The 17,665-nt window shown below is 40.9% G+C and overlaps 1 protein-coding gene across 1 annotated transcript in view; it reads left to right on the top strand.

The window, feature by feature from the left end:
• The first annotated feature begins 9,664 nt into the window (after nt 1-9,664).
• Nucleotides 9,665-17,665, top strand: part of LTN1 (listerin E3 ubiquitin protein ligase 1) — a 55,106-nt gene continuing 47,105 nt past the window's right edge. The window contains exons 1-4 of the mRNA XM_052642763.1: nt 9,665-9,847; nt 15,312-15,515; nt 16,126-16,224; nt 17,154-17,384. Coding sequence (XP_052498723.1) covers nt 9,665-9,847; nt 15,312-15,515; nt 16,126-16,224; nt 17,154-17,384 — 717 coding nt within the window. The remainder of the gene's footprint in view (nt 9,848-15,311; nt 15,516-16,125; nt 16,225-17,153; nt 17,385-17,665) is intronic.

Raw genomic sequence — 17,665 nt, forward strand, 5'->3', positions numbered from 1 at the left:
TTTCTTAAGTCAAAATAAAAAACCCTAAATTTAACCTCATAAAACCAAATTGTTTGGATTAACAAAGTCAAACCTACCCCCTGCACATTACTTTGACAGAGTGCATTAAAAAAAAAACAAACTGTTATCTGCTGTCCAGCAGAACTGATGATTACTTTTGGCACCTATATAAAAGTAACAAGCACAGATTTCTTTTTTAAAGAAAGTTGTATATCAGGGAAACCCAACAATGTATCATTTGTGAAATTCCACTAAAGCTACCAGGCAGCCAAGAGTTGCTAGAACAGAAGAAGAACTGATGCAATGCCAAAGAATGCTCAAACTACCACACAAAGGAAATGGCGACCCACTCCAGTGTTCTTGCCTGGAGAATCCCAGGGACAGGGGAGCCTGGTGGGCTGCCGGGAGCCAGCGTGAGGAATCCCGCTGTGACAAGGTCATGCGGAAGGAAGCCTGACAAAACGCAAGGACATGATTGGCTTCAGGGGTTCCCCCTGGAATTTCCTGAGCATCCACCCCCCAAGACCAGAGTCTGCCTGCTTTACTGTGTTATGCTTTCCACCTACTCTTCTGTCATTAACAGGGGGCTGTGCCCCCACCACCATTTCCTGGAAAAGATTAGAGCTTTTAGATAATAAATCTCCTGGGCATAATACGAGTGTTTCAATCCAAAAACCCCTCTGATGGCTTTCTAGCCTGCCTGCAGGACTTGTACAGCTGCCCGTGTGATTGTTTGAGGCCTCCTGACCACAGGAGGCACAGGAAGCTTAAAACATCCTAGGAATGTAGGGGCTTCCGAGGAATCAAAATCATTAGAATAGGACTGATTAAAGGTTTCATTTGTTGAGCCAATACTTGCTGCCAAATTTTCATATCTTTTATTATTAGATATAGTTGGTATATAGAAAGACAGGTAGTAGACCTGGTATTAGCAACACTAGATCTTTGAGTTCAGTACTTTCTTTGTTATAACCCACTGCACCTTTGTTCTACAGGAATGTAACTTTATTTAGTACTTTGAGGGTGATGCAGAGTAAAGAAAAAACACTTGAAAGGAAAAGGAGTTTTCTGGTTGATAGACAATTATCCAGGAAGAAAACCACAAAAATGTTAACAGGCCTCTTGGCCAGAAGATAATGTAAACCACCTGAGACCTTTTGTATATGGGAGGGTATGCAAAAAGAAAGCCTTGTTTGTCTCAATGAGGGTCAGGACTGCGGCCCCTACATAACTCTGCATATTCCATTATTTCTTTATGTACAACTTGGGGTATATAAGCTGATTTTGAAAAATAGTTTTTGGAGTCTTGCACCAATGCTGGGCTTGCTCATGTCGTTCTTTTCTCCCTTTTTCGGCTGAATTCCCATCTGGGGCATGGAGGCTCACCATGTCTACTTACTTGTCCCGGCTTCTAAGATCCGTAAGAGACAGAGCCCAAGGCGGGGCACTCTCCGATATTCAAACGGACGCTGGTGGCCTAACGTAGATGGTGCAAGCTCCTTGTCTGGAACTTTATTGGCTCTCCACGTATACCAAGTTATTCAGCCTCTTTTCTCCACTTAATTTTCCTACTATACTATTTCTTCCTAATCTAATCTTATATCTCTAAATAAATAAGTTTTTCCTCGCCAACGCCGTCCCCGCTTCAAATTCCCTGGATACACCGGGGCTGGACCCTGGCAGTGGGCTGCCGTCTATGGGGTCACAGAGTTGGACATGACTGAAGTGACTTAGCAGCAGCGCAGCACACGCTAGTAAAGTAATGCTCAAAATTCTCCAAGCCAGGCCTCAGCAATATGTGAACTGTGAACCTGCAGATGTTCAAGCTGGTTTTAGAAAAGGCAGAGGAACCAGGGATAAAATTGCCAACATCCACTGGATCATCAAAAAAGCAAGAGTTCCAGAAAAACATCTATTTCTGCTTTATTGACTATGCCAAATCCTTTGTGTGAATCACCAAAACTGTGGAAAATTCTGAAATAGATTGGAATACCAGACCACCTGATCTGTCTCTTGAGAAATGTGTGTGCAGATCAGGAAGCAACAGTTAGAACTGGGCATGGAACAACAGACTGGTTCCAATTAGGAAAAGGAGTATGCTTCCCTGGTGGCTCAGAGGTTAAAGTGTCTGCCTGCAATGTGGGAGACCTGGGTTTGATCCTTGTGTCAGGAAGATTCCCCTGGAGTAGGAAATGGCAACCTACTCCAGTATTCTTGCCTGGAGAATCCCATGGAGAGAGGAGCCTGGTAGGCTACAGTCCATGGGGTCGCAAAGAGTTGGACATGATTGAGCGACTTCACTTTCAAGGCTGTATATTGTCACCCTGCTTATTTAACTTTTGTGCAGAGTACATCATGAGAAACGCTAGGCTGGATGAAGCACAACCTGGACTCAAGATTGCTGGGAGAAATATCAATAACCTCAGATATGCAGATGACACCACCCTTATGGCAGAAAGTGAAGAAGAACTAAAGAGCCTCTTGATGAAAGTGAAAGAGGAGAGTGAAAAAGTTGGCTTAAAACTCAACATGCAGAAACCTAAGATCATGGCATCCAGTCCTGTCACTTCATGGCAAAGAGATGGGGAAACAGTGCCTGACTTTATTTTTCTGGGCTCCAAAATCACTGCAGATGGTGACTGAAGCCGTGAAATTAAAAGACGCTTACTCTTTGGAAGGAAAGTTATGACCAACCTAGACAGCATATTAAAAAGCAGAGATATTACTTTGCCAACAAAGGTCCATCTAGTCAAGGCTATGGTTTTTCCTGTGGTCATGTATGGATGTGAAAGTTGGACTATAAAGAAAGCTGAGCACTGAAGAATTGATGCTTTTGAACTGTGGTGTTGGAGAAGACTCTTGAGAGTCCCTTGGACTGCAAGGAGATCCAACCACTCCTTCCTAAAGGAAATCAGTCCCTAATATTCACTGGAAGGACTGATGCTGAAGCTGAAACTCCCATACTTCGGCCACCTGATGGGAAGAACTGACTCATTTGAAAAGACCCTGATGCTGGCAAAGGTTGAAGGAAGGAGAAGGGGACGACAGAGGATGAGATGGTTGGATGGCATCAACGACTCAATGGACATTAGTTTGGGTGAACTCCAGGAGTTGGTGATGGACAGGGAGGCCTGGCTTGGTGCAGTCCATGGGGTCGCAATGAGTCAGACACGACTGAACTGAACTGAAGGACAGGTACAGGTACATTACTTGCCAGTCCCCTGTCCCCCCGAAACAATGATTACAACTACTTAAAAAAAGAAAGTGAAGTCGCTTAGCCGTGTCTGACTCGTTGTGACCCCATGGACTGTAGCCCTTCAGGCTCCTCTGTCCACGGGATTTTCCAGGCAAGAATACCGGAGTGGGTTGCCAGTTCCTTCTCCAGAGGATCTTCCCGACCCAGGGATTGAACTCGGCTCTACCCGCATTATAGGCAAACGCTTTACCGCCTGAGCCACCAGTGAAGATCTAAGCCCACAAAAATTCTGCAAAGGGGCACCAGGAGTCTTCCCCTTTAGCACCATCTGGCAATCTGACCCACCGCGTCGTAGGAGGGATGTACGCCTTCAAGTCCTCTGCCTCTGCCATCTCTACGAAATGTCAAAGGCAGACATCTGCTCCTTGGAGGAGCAGAACCCGGGGAGGGAAGACTCCAGCTCAGCGGCGTAAAGCAGGTGACTGGCTGCCTACGGACACCAGGGTCCCGAGATGCTCCCAAATACACAGACTTCACGCGCTTCGCTCACACGCTCGCAGCGTTCAGTCACCGGACCTCGGCCTGCGCAGCTGGGAGGCCCCTATGGTGACTTCACGCATGCGCCCCGGAAGCACGCTCCCTCTTAGGGGCAAAGGCGTATTGAGGCTGTCCGGCAGGGGGCGCTGGTTTCTGATCTGTCGGCAGGGTGCTGACCCTGGCTCCCGGTGGGCTCGTCTTTCAGGCGGGCATCCTCCAACCCTGACAGAGGCTTCTCTGGTGTTGAGATGCGCTTTTTTTCTTTTTAATATTTATCTTTAGGGGGAAAAAAATGGCATCGACCCACATTCTCTTGGGATTGCCCAGGTGTTGCTAACAGCTGGAATAATTGGAGGCATGATGCTCCAGGGACCTGAATGGTGTCTTTGAGGACCAGGGTGTCTGTCCCTGGATCTTAACCAAGGAATTACTGAAATGGAGGCTTAATTATTTTTTTTAATATTAAAACTATTTTTATTTCGTTTTAAACTGATACTCTATTGTTTGAAACGAATCGAAGTCTTTTCAGAGAAATTTAAATGACCGGAGTGCTCAACAATATTGTCGTCTTGAGATATTTTGAAATTCAAATTAATGATTCTTTAAATAACACTAAATTTAACCGAAATTAAAATATGATAGAAAAAAAGTTATTTATTTAGAAAAAATTTTCTTGTTTATTGACCTAAAGTTCGTTTTATCGGAGTTCTTTCTTAAAATTTATCAAAATATATTGATTTACAATGTGTTAACTTCTCTATTACAGTAAAGTGATACAATTATACAAATATATACTTTCTTGGAAAAAGTAAATTTTGATAGACCATCACTTTTGTTCTTAAAATATTTTCAGACTATCTATTTTCAGATAGTCCCTGAAGAATCATTTGCTTTGGATGATTAAATATACAAGTTTTGCTCATGCAATATGGAGACTTAATTTTTTTCCTCTGGGGTGTTTGGCGTTTTGAGTTTTGTAAACGTGTTTTCTTTTCTCCCTACACATCCCAAAATATATGCAAGTAAATCTGTGAAATATATTTTTACTGAAAAGGTGACCATTGTATAAAATGTACAAATAACTGGATATAAAACTCACCCATAACCTTGTGCCCAGGAAGAAAAAATTTTGTTTTACGTTTTTTTAGTATATTATTTTTGTATATGTGGTCTTTGTTTTTTAACACAAGTCATAGTGTCCGTGTTGCTTTGTTATCTGCCTTCTTTGATAAAACAATAGGTTGTAAACATTTCCATGAAATTAAATATTTTCAAGACTATCTTGTATTCAGTTGTCTGAGTATACTGTAATTGATTTCAGCAGTTCACTGGTTAGTTGCAGTTTCAAAAACAAAGCTGCTCTGAGCATCCATTATTATCTTTTCAAGTTAGATTTCAAGAAGTGGAATTTCACTCTGAAATTCTGGATTTGTCTTACTAATTGTACTTGTGAAAGGTTGAGAAATGAAAATTGTAAAGACATAAAATTTCCTTTGCCCTAGATTTTTACCCACATTGGTTATTATCATTTTGCCAACTGGAAAAAAAAATCTGTATTGTTTTATATTATCTTCATTTGACTTTTGATCTGGTTCAGGAAGATCACCTGGAGAAGAGCATGGTAACTCACTCCAGTATTTTTTTTTTTTTCAGTTTTTTAAAAAATTACTTATTTTTAAATTTAAGGATAATTGCCTTACAGAATTTCATTGTCTTCTGTCAAACATCAAGATGATTCAGTCATAGGTATACATATGTCCCCAGGTAATGTACATATGTTCTTGCCTAGAGAATCCCATGGACAGAGGAGCCTGGCGGGCTGCAACCCATAGCGTCACAGAGTCAGACACGAAGGAAGCAACTTAGCACTTCACCTCATTTGACTTTTAGTGTGAGTTAATAACTTTTTATATGTGTACTGGTCAGTTATATTTCTTTTGCTGTGGATTGCCTGTTTATGCCTTACTTTTTATTTAAATGGGCAGCCTTAAAATATTTTTTGTAAGAATTTTTAAAATAGAACTAATTTAACCTTAGTTATTTCTTTCTCTGAGATTTTTTTTAATGTGGACCATTTGTTTTTTCAAGTCTTTATTGAATTTGCTATAATATGGCCTCTGTTTTATGTTTTGGTTTTTTGGCCTAGTCCCCAACCAGGGATTGAACCCACAGCCTCTGTGTTGGGAGGCCAAGTCTTAACCCTGGACCACCAGGGAGCTCCCTGTAAGAATTTTTTTTAATGGTAAGCCTATTAACAACTAGTTAATGTTACAGATATTCCCCGTTTGTCTATTTGTTTTTTTCTGACAGAAAAAAAACTTTCAAATTAATGTTGCTTAAATGTATCAGTCATTTTCTTTATGGTCTTCTGTCTTTGGCACATTGACTGGGAAGAATACTTCCCTACTCCAGGATAATTTGAAAATGTGTCTATAGAACCTCATAATTTTTTGTTTGTTTAAAAAAATCTTATTGTGAAGTAGATATGTAACATCCATACTATTTATTTTACTATGAACATTTACCTTATAGAAAAAGGTGAAAAGAAGTAAAAAATGAAGTCATAGTCTTACCAACTCCTTTAAGAGAACTTAGCCAACAAGCAAAACTTTACCATTCTATTACACAAGTGTGGCTGAAAGCCTCTTGTGTACTTTTGCTGATTACAATCCTATTCCTTGGCAGCATTAACCCCACCCTAAAGAATTTATCATTCCCACATATCTCTTTGTACTTTCATAATGTATGTGTTCCTATGCCATATCTTATGGCATCATTTAAAAAAATTATTTATTTAACTCCATCATGTCTCAGCTGCAGCATGTGAATCTAGTTCCCTGACCAGGGATCGAACCTGGGCCTCCTGCATTGGGAGCTCAGAATCTTAGCCACTGGGCCCCCAGGGAAGTCCCTATGGCTTTATGTTTAACATTCAGTCATCAGCAGTTCATTTTAGAGTGCTGCATGAAGTAGGTGATGAATCTGCTTACAACACAGGAGACCTGGGTTTGATCCCTGGATTGGGAAGATCCCCTGCAAACAGACAGGACTGAACAACTAACACTTTCATGAAGTAGGTACTCAAATTATTTCTTCAAAAGGTAAGCAGTTAATTCAGTGATTTTTTTTGAATAATCTATATTCTTCAGACATAGGACATGCCACTTTCATCAGAGCCTGAGTGTGAGTTCCAGATTTGCTATTCTATTTCAGTTTAGTCCTAACAACACCATTAGGATAGTATTGGCAGTATCTTGAGTTTTGAAGTTTATTAGGACCAACCGTTATTATGCCTGCTTTCCGAAATATCTTCCTTATTCTTTCGTATGAGTTTTTGAGATAGTTTCGAGATATCTGAAAACAAAAGTCTCACTGAGGATGCTGTTGGGAGTATACACGTTTCAAACTTAGCTTTTGAGAGTTGACATCTCAGCTACTGTAATTTCCCATCCTCTTTCTAGTTATGACCCTAAGATTTGTAGCGTTTTTCTCCTAGGTACTGCATCTACATTGTTTTAATTTTTATGCATTTTGAATTAGACAATTATCTTTAATTAAAACCTGTTTATTATTTGATAATGTCAAAATAGATGTTATAATCTGACATGACAAACTTCTCTTTGTTATTTACAAAAAATATCCTTTTAATTCTTTTATTCTTCCAAGTAAACATTTAAATCATATTTCCGAAGTTCATTAATTCTTTCGATTACATTCGTTATGGATATTTTGATTAGAATTGACATAATATTTGGAGAATGCAATGGCGACCCACTCCAGTATTCTTTCTTGGAGAATCTCATGGACTGAGGAGCCTGGGGAACTACAGTCCATGGGGTCGCAAAGAGCCGGACATGATTGAAATGACTGACCATGACATAATATTATCTCTTTTGGTACGGACTGTTTAGATTACTCTTTTTTAAAAGGGTCTTATCTTCAAAAGATTAAGTAATGCTGAAAAAGACGAGCACTGGAAACTGTTACATAATGGAGACTATTTTCAAACGCTCAAAAATAATAAGATGGGGCTTTAGGAAAATCAAACAAAGACCTGTGTGGTTTGGAATAGTTTGAAGGTCCACATCAAGAGGTATGGATCCTTGTTATGAAATGTGGATAGTGTCAAGGAAATAGAAATAAAATCATTAGTTATTTTGAAGTAAGAATAAGTAGAATTTAGTAAACGGGCATAGCTAATCACTCTGGTCCTTCTCAAATTTTAACAAGACCTGAGAACATTGTTAAAAATGCAAAATCTGATTTAATAGTCCCAAAGTGGGCCTGACAGTATGCATTTCTAAGAAACATCCAGATGAGATGGTGATAATCGCATTTTGAAAGGTCTAACATTTTCAAAATGGAAAATTTTCATTGGAAAAGACCCTGATGCCAGACACAACTGAGTGACTGAACTGAACTGAACATTTTTCCCATCTTCCTTCAGCCGCTACCATGTCATTCTACTGTTACCCTTGTATGCAAATACCTCCCATTTGGCTCAGGCCAATCTCCTGTTGCTGGTGAAAAGTTGCTTAGTCCTGTCCAGCTCTTTGCAACCCCAGGGACTATTCAGTCCATGGAATTCTCCAGGTCAGAATACTGGAATGGGTAGCCATTCCCTTCTCCAGGGGACCTTCCCAACCCAAGGATTGAACCCAGGTCTCCCGCATTACAGGCAGATTCTTTACCAGCTGAGCCACGAGGAAAGCCCTCATTTTACTTATAAGTGAGCAGTTATGGAGGATCAAGGGCTCAGACTCTCCTCTAGCAGCTTCCTTTGCTTAAGCAAAAGGAAAAAAGGGAAGGAACACATCCTTACAGAGTGGATGTTGCCAGAGTGAACTCCGCCACTATGATGTGAGGCCACTTGGAAATACAAGCAAGCCCGAGTGGCTCTCAGCCCTGCATTGCTTGGGACACGGTGCAGGTAGTTAACATCTAGGAGCAGAGTCAGAAAAAGCTGCGTTCGAGTCCTGTCTACACTGTGCATTGGCAGCAGGAGCCAGGGCAAGAGGATTTACTCTGCCGACTCTCTGTTTATAAACATGGATGGGATCGTGCCTATCTCAAAGGAAGCTGGAAAGATTAAACGAGACGTTTACAAATGTCCTAAAACTGTACACACAAGGCAATCAGCAGGTCTCATAAATAGGACCTATTATATGCTAGCTTTAGTGTTCAGTTCAGTCGCTCACTCCTGTCCGACTCTTTGTGACCCCATGAACCACAGCACGCCAGTCCTCCCTGTCCATCACCAACTCCCACAGTTTACTCAAACTCAGGTCCATCCAGTCGGTGATGCCATCCAACCATCTCATCCTCGGTCGCCCCCTTCTCCTCCCGCCTTCAATCTTTCCCAGCATCAGGGTCTTTTCCAATGAGTCAGCTCTTCGCATCTGGGGGCCAAAGAACTGTAGCTTCAGCTTCAACATCAGTCCTTCCAACGAACACCCAGGACTGATCTCCTTTAGGGTGGACTGGCTGGATCTCCTTGCAGTCCAAGGGACTCTCAAGAATCTTCTCCAACACTACAGTTCAAAAGCATCAATTCTTCGGCGCTCATCTTTCTTTATAGCCCAACTGTCACATCCATACATGACTACTGGTATGAAACACGTGTTTTCAAGTTCTAAATAAGCAGGAAGCTGGTGGAGATAAGAGAAAGGAAAATTAAATGCAGAACTGGCTAGAATCAGAGGAAGTGGGGACAGGTGCAGGAATTTTAGAAATTCTCCTATCGCTAAGGAGGGAACAAATGCTGCCTTAGCAAAGCGAGAAAAGCAGCATTTGGCGCCTTGGGTCTCCAAGGCGTGGCTTCCTACTGAGCAGGAGTTACGTCACTCGGATGGGCGTGGCTCCAAGTGTGACGTTTCCCGCAGCGGATGGTCCCGGAAGCCGCTGGAGGTGCGGGCGGAAGTGGGGCGGGAGATGGGCGGGGTGGGTGGCGGAAGGGGCGGGCTGGGGGTGGTTGTTCCTGTGAGCCCTTTTCCGGTGGCAGGGGCCGGAAGTTGTGGCCCGGCTGTGTCAACCCGGGGGCTTCGGGCTGTGAGAGCGGCTGAGACCGCGACCATGGGCGGGAAGAACAAGCAGAGGACCAAGGGGAATCTGAGGGTGAGTGCAGGCGCGGGAGTTCTCTCGTCGCTGCGACTGGCTCTGTCTGCCCGGCGCATGGCCGGAGATTGTGTTGAGCGCGACTGTGGACTGGCATGTGTTTGCGTGTCCAGTGTGACCTCTCTGTTGTGTGTGCGTCCCTGCGGGCGGGGTGGGATATCTCTGAGCAGAATGGGGATGTTAAGCAGAGGGAAAAGATGTCACCGTGTCCAGCTGTCCCCAGCTGAGCACACTTCCTAGCCACCCCCCACTCCTCCCCGTTTTCATTAAGAATTGGTTCAGTGTCAGCTTCCCCTGGAAGGTTACCTGGCCAGGGTAGCAGGGGGTAGCATCGTGAACAAGGGAGTGGAGTGGGAGATAGTTAAGGTGAGCCTGGAGTGCACGGAGTCTCTGATCACGTCGCTCCTTCCCTCAAAAATCTGTGGCTCCCCACATCCATCAGGGTATAGGCAAAGCTCTTACGATGATATATATACACGATATGGGCTCTGCTCCGGCCCCTTTGCATCTCCGACCCCATCTTTAGCTTCCTTGTTTCTCGCTCCATCAGGCCAAACTGATCTCTTCCCGAACCTTGACCTTGCATGGCAGGCTCCCGACTCTCTTTTGTTAGGTGGCTCCAAATTTTGCCCGAGACATCTCAGTGAGGTCTCCCATGATCACCCTATTTTCCGTTGTAGCCTTCCCCTCCACCACCCCTCCACCCACCGCTCCCTGTTCTTTTTTCCTGCTTTATTTTATCCCATTGCATATCTGACTTCTAACATTCTATTTGTTGATTGCCCTGCTTCATTTACTGTCTTGCTTGGTTAGAATATTAGTATAGGATATAACTATTTTATGAAGGTAGGTGTTTTTATCTGCTGCCATTTATTATCTTTGGGATCTAGAACAAGGACTGGCATATAGCAGAAGTTCACTAAATGCTTGTTTAAACCCCAGTGTGGACTAAGCATACAAGACTGAGAATGTCATAATGGTGTATTTTTTATAAAGATTTTTTTTATGGTACTTTAGATTTTTAATGGTACAGTCTAATTTCATGAAGATGCTTCTTTCTGATCCAGTTCTAGTGATTTCAGTACTACGGTTTTCTTAGATCTGTCAGTTTTCTTTCGCGGTTAATAATATCAACAATAATAACAGTAACTAGGCTGTATCAGTACTCTTTTAAATACTTTACTTGCATCCTAATTTAATTTTAATTTTTTATTTAAAAATTTTTCTCAATGTTTAGTTTTGAAGTATTCCAAATATGAGGAAAAGTTGCAAGAATATTGGAGCAACAACTCATAAATTCTTTACCTAGAAATACCAATTGGTAGGGCTTCCCAGGTGGCACTGGTGGTAAAGAACCGGCCTGCCAGTGCAGGAGCCACAAGAGATGCGGGTTCGATTTCTGGGTACGGAAGATCCCCTGGAGGAAGGCATGGCAACCCACTCCAGTATTCCGGCCTGAACAGGGGAGCCTGGCGGACTGCAGTCCAAGGGTTACAAAGATTCGGACACAGCTGAAGTAGCTTAAGACACACACAAACCAGTTGGTAATCTGGTCACGTTTGCTTTCTCTTTCTAAATATATGTATTTTGCTTAACCATATGGTGGGGGCTTCCCTGGTGGCTCAGAGGTTAAAGCGTATGCCTGCAATGCAGGAGACCTGGGTTCGATCCCTGGGTTCGATCCCTGGGTGGGGAAGATCCCCTGGAGAAGGAAATGGCAACCCACTCCAGTATTCTTGCCTGGAGAATCCCATGGACGGAGGAGCCTGGTGGGCTACAGTCCACGGAGTCACAAAGAGTCGGACACGACTAGCGACTTCACTTTCACTTTCATAATACTATTATCTAATAATATACAATATTATATTCACATTTCTGTAGTCATCTCAGTATTGTTCTCTATAACTTTTATTTTAGATACAACACTTTTAAAAACATTGGCGATCCATTGAAAGATCATTCATTCCATTTAGATCTAGGCAGTCTCTCAGTGCCTTTTTTTTTGTTTGTTTTTTGGAGGAGCATTCTTTTATAGCATGAACAATTTGGCAGAATGTAGGCAATTGACTTGCTTAACTTAGATTTGTCTAATTGTTCCTCATAATTAGATTCAGGTTAAACAGTTTTTGACAGAAATACTTCTTTGGTGATGTGTCTTTCTTAGTGCTTTTCACACCATGGAGACACATGTTACCTGCCTGTCCCATTATGGGTGGTGTATGTTTAATCACTTGATTAAGCTGATGTTCATTGTATAAGTTTCTTTTTCCACTGACAACAAATAATCTGTGGAATGGTAGTTTGAGATTGGGACTAACCTCTTACAGAATATCACTTAATGGTTTTGAGCGTCCTTTGATGATTCTTCCTGAAATCAATTATTATTTTGGTAGTTTGAAAACTTTATGTTTTCATGACTTCACCCTAAGTAATGATTTAGTACTGTTACGTCATTTTAAGCCACCTTCCCTGGTGGCTCAGAAGGTAAAGAGTCTGCCTGCAATTCAGATGACCTGGGTTTGATCCCTAAGTCAGGAAGATCCCCTGGAGAAGGAAATGGCAACCCACTCCAGTGTGCTTGTCTGGAAAATCCCATGTATGGAGAAGCCTGGCAGGCTACAGTCCATCAAGTCGCGAAGAGTTGAGTCAAAGCTATGGTTTTTCTAGTAGTCATGTATGGATGTGAGAGTTGGACCATAAAGAAAGCTGAGTGCCGAAGAATCGATGCTTTTGAATTGTGGTATTGGAGAAGACTCTTGAGAAACCCTTAGACTGCAAGGAGATCAAACCAGTCAATCCTCAAGGAAATCAGTCCTGAATATTCATTGGAAGGACTGATACTGAAGCCGAAGCTCCAATAGTTTGGCCACCTGATCCGAAGAACTGACTCATTTGAAAAAACCCTGATGCTGGGAAAGATTGAAGGGAGGAGGAGAAGGGGACGGACGACAGAGCATGAGATAGATGGCATCACCAACTTGATGGACATGAGTTTGAGAACGCTCCGGGAGTTGGTGATGGACAGGAAAGCCTGGCGTGCTGCAGTCCTTGGGGTCTCAAAGAGTCGGACCTGACTGAGCAACTGAACTGAATAACTGATTCCCTTTGCTGTATACCTGAAAATAGCAAAACATTGTAAATCAACTATTCTCCAATAAAAAAGAATTTTTTTTTAAAAGTTTGCTGTTAAGAAAAAAAAAGATCAAATTGTGAAAAGGCATAACATATGCAGGGACCTTTGTATTGAATTTGGGTCTGGAACACACATGGTGGGAACAAAATTAAGAGAGGGGAGGAGGGTAATGGGACGAGGGAAGAAAAGAGTGTCAGGAAGGTGACTGGAGAGGTTGAGTCCAGGTGGTGAAAATCTTGAAAGTCGTCCTGAATTTGGTCTTTAAACTGTAGACTCAGGGTTGCCACCTCAAATGCCTTTAGAAGCCGGACACCAAAGAATGAAGTAGGTGTGGTATAAGAAAATTAACTGCCAGAAATAGAATCCAAGTTCTTAATTTTTGAACTGTGGGTACAAGTAGCTAATCCACAATGGAGAAAGTAATGAGAAACAGTAACTACATTTTAAATTCAAAGTAGACCTTGAAAAAGATATAGTTAGTTAAGAATAGTTTGTTATTTTTGAAACTAGAAATCTGATACCTTTTCTTCTGCACTGTCAGCTCTGATCTTAAGGTCAGTTCAGCCTTGACTCCTTCAGCTTTTTATACTATTTCGTTATTCTGTTTCACAATGAAACTTCACTCATGAGATTATATAGAAAATTCCAATGTCTTAGTGTCATCACTGTTGGTTTTCAGAATTATACTTCAAAAAAAAAAAAAAGAATTATACTTCACTGACTTCCTTTGTAGGTCCTTTAAAATATAAATTACTTTTGTTTTCTAAAAACAAAGTGCTGGGTCTTCGTTGCTACACACGAGCTTTTCCCAGTTCTCCTGGGTGGACTTCTCACTGCAGTGCCAGTGGTGGCGCATAGGCGTGGTGTCCTTGCAGCATGTGGGCTTTTCCGGGACCAGGGCTTGAATGCATGTCCCTGCGCTGGCAGGTGGATGCTTAAGTCCTCTGTAGCTCTTTATTCATGTATCAGTATTGAGAAAGGTGGACTGAATAATGTTCGTTCATTTTAGTAAAGTCTCAAAATAGAAAACCTTTTTTGAAATTAGTCTTAAATGATTCCGTTTTTGGGGGAAAAAATGAGTCCATCGTTTTCATTTCTGGTCATTCATTTCAGTTCAGAAAGTAGTCCAGATGATAATTTCTTGATAAATGAGTTTCCCAAACACAGTTTTGCTAGGTATCAGCAAGCTAAATCACATATTTGTATTTTCAGACATTCTTACAGAGAAATAAACATGAGTTTAGATGGGTTGTAATGTCATCCTGGACATTGAACTGAGGCATTTTCTTATTAGATGACAGTGAATACATTAATTTCTTTCAACAGTTTAGATATTTTCTGTATCTGTCACAAAGAATCCTACTGGAAGCTACCATATTATGTACCTTCCAACAAACCACTGACTATCATTCAAAACAAAAGAATGTATCTTATATCCTGACCACTGTATTTATTTTTATGTCCATAACTAATGTAGTTTGTAACCACTTTAGCCCATTAGGCTAGGCTTTAGTATGTGGAAATGAGTGTGTCTGCCCACAGGGAACTCTTGGTCTAGAAGTTGCTGTCATTAGACTTGTCTTGTGATAGTTGCTTAGTAATTTCTTGAATGAGTGAATGAATGAAAAGATACAATCCATTTAAGACTTAATTTTGCATCAGTACACAGCACACATATATGTGTATATATACTATTTATAAAAAAAATTTGAAACAAAAAATTTCACAAAACAGTACTTATTCTTACCACATGTGATGTATTCTGATATTTTAAATTTTGTTCTGTTTCTTTAAAATGACCTACAGGCTGTTAAGTTGATATCAGGAACCTCTAATGACTTGTGTGTGTGTGCATGCTCAGTCACTTTAGTGTTTCTGACTCTTTACGACCCTGTGGACTATAGCCCACCAGGCTCCTCTGTCCATGGGATTCTTCAGACAAGAAAACTGGAGTGGGTTGCCATGCCCTTCTGCAGGGGATCTCCCCAATGCAGGGATCATACTGACGTCTGCCCATGTCTCCTGTATTGCAGGCGGATCCTTTACCCACTGAGCCATCTGGAAAGCCCCTAATGGCTTGTAGTCATAACTTAAAAAACATTGTTCTGATGTTTAGGAAACTGGGAAATAGCTCCTAGGATCATTAAGTATTTGTAACAGAAGTATTCATCTTTGGGGAATATTACAATAGAGGCATAGGCTAGGGGAAAAATGTCCTCAAATGAGTTTGCTTCCTTGTGGGAATTGTCAGGAAATTATTCTAAAGAACTCAAAGTTAAATTTTGAACTCTTCCTGAACTCTGACTGTTTTTCTCCCTACTCTCTCACCAGCCTTCAAACAGTGGCCGAGCTGCAGAACTCCTTGCCAAGGAACAGGGAACAGTGCCTGGATTTATTGGTTTTGGAACATTTCACAGTGACCTAGGCTATGTTCCTGCTATTCAAGGAGCTGAAGAAATAGACAGTCTTGTGGATTCTGATTTCCGAATGGTGCTGCGGAAACTTTCTAAGAAAGATGTCACAACAAAACTAAAAGCAAGTTTTGTTTTCATTAAAATGATCAAGAAAATCTTTTTGTTAAGATGTCATTGGTTTTGTTTTTTTTTCCCCTGGCCAGATTGCACAACCAGAGATCTAACCTGTGACCCCTGTATTTGAAGCGTGGAGTCCTAACCAGTGAACTGCCAGGGAATACCCATCATTAGCATATGTTATATAAAGAACAGTGAAATCATTTGCCACTAATAAATACTTCTACAATTATACTTTTTTCTGATACATTTTATACTTGTCTTCTGGATTATAAATTAATTTGTTGATTTGCACTTTTTAGAATCACTTTGGAATTCTGCCTTTACATTTTTTCCTATTGGATAATGTAATTTTGACCCTATAATTGTAAATGGGTTTTTTTGTTTGTATATGTTTTGTATTTTTTAAAAAGAGGGAAATAAAAAGAAAAAGTTTCTCCTGTAGTAATCTGTGATGGAACTCTTTAAGATTAGTATTATATGGCACAAACAGGAACAAAGTATTCTCATGTTACATAAAAGATTTCTGCAATTTTAAAAACTAGAAATATAATCAATATTTAATATTATGCCTGTTGATTCATTGGCTAATGATTTTAATAATTTACTTTTAGGCTATGCAGGAATTTGGAACCATGTGTACAGAGAGAGACACAGAAATTGTAAAAGGGGTTCTTCCATACTGGCCAAGAATTTTCTGCAAAATTTCACTTGTAAGTATTCAGACTTTCCTACTTTATTTCTGTTGTGTTGATGTTTTGTTTTTGTTTGAAGTTATGAGGACTGTCAAATTTATATGATTCATTTTTGCTGAGGGTTATGGACTGTTATGTCAGTATGGTTATACAGTCATACAGTATGATTAGATTATGTAGGTTGTGCAAAGGAGTATGTGTTTTCAGAAAATAGGTTGTTACTGTAGAATTACCTGGATACTTTTGAAAAGTGAAAATGTAAGTCATGTCCAACTCTTTTATAGTCCATGGAATTCTCCAGGCCAGAATACTAGAGTGGGTAGCCTTTCCCTTCTCCAGGGGATCTTCCCAACCCGGGAAACAAACTGGGGTCTCCTGCATTGCAGGTGGATTCTTTACCAACTGAGCTATCAGGGAAGCCCCCCTAGACACTTTTAAGTGATAGTAGATTTTGACAGGGCTTCCCTGGTGCCTCAGCAGTAAAGAATCTGCCTGCTAATGAAGGAGACTCAGGTTCGGTCTCTGGGTCTGAAAGATCCCCTGGAGAAGGAAATGGCAACCTTCTCCAGTATTCATGCTTGGGAAATCCCAAGGACAGAGGGGAGTAGCTGGCTACAGTCCACAGGGTGCAAAAGAGTTGGAGGCGACTTAGTGACTAAGTAGCAACAAATTTTGACAATGTAATTTCTTTGTATACTTGCTCCGGAAGAATGAGAATGAATTGCTTCATTATCCCAGAAGTAGCCTTGACTCCATCTTGAATGTAGTTCTTTTTATCTCATTGGGAAAAAGGAAGAATTAATCAATTTTTCTATGTAATTATGGATTTTCCTTTAGCTCTGCACATAGGTGAGTTCTTATTAATGGGTCTTCATAGCATACCCAGAAATGTCTGTATTTGTTTTTATGGGTTAGAACTGTTTTAAACCTTACTGTGTTTTCAACAGGATCATGACCGCCGGGTTCGAGAAGCCACACAGCAAGCTTTTGAAAAACTTATCCTTAAAGTAAAGAAACACTTGGCTCCTTATTTAAAAAGTTTAATGGGTTATTGGCTGATGGCTCAGTGTGATACTTACACACCAGCTGCCTCTGCAGCAAAAGATGCCTTTGAAGCAGCTTTCCCTCCGAGCAAGCAACCTGAAGCCATAGCATTTTGTAAGGATGAAATCACAAGTGTAAGTCCTAGGAACCATTCCATATCTAATTTTTAAAGTATTTAAGGGATATGAGGCATATTACAAAGGCACCTCTTTCACCTAGCATTGTAAAGGAATGAGAAATGAAAACATTTTCAGTGGAAGATTGCCTTTTTTAAATGGTGTATAACAAAATTGACCATTTTGGCTTTTTAAACATAAAAAACTTTTTGGATTGGATCAGTCTTAAATTATTTAGGTTTTTCCTTCTTTATTTTAATATCTAACTTACCATGTCTAAAAAACTTGAGGTATTTTGT

The sequence above is a fragment of the Budorcas taxicolor genome, chromosome 1 (assembly GCF_023091745.1).
Source record: "Budorcas taxicolor isolate Tak-1 chromosome 1, Takin1.1, whole genome shotgun sequence".
Lineage (NCBI taxonomy): Eukaryota > Metazoa > Chordata > Mammalia > Artiodactyla > Bovidae > Budorcas > Budorcas taxicolor.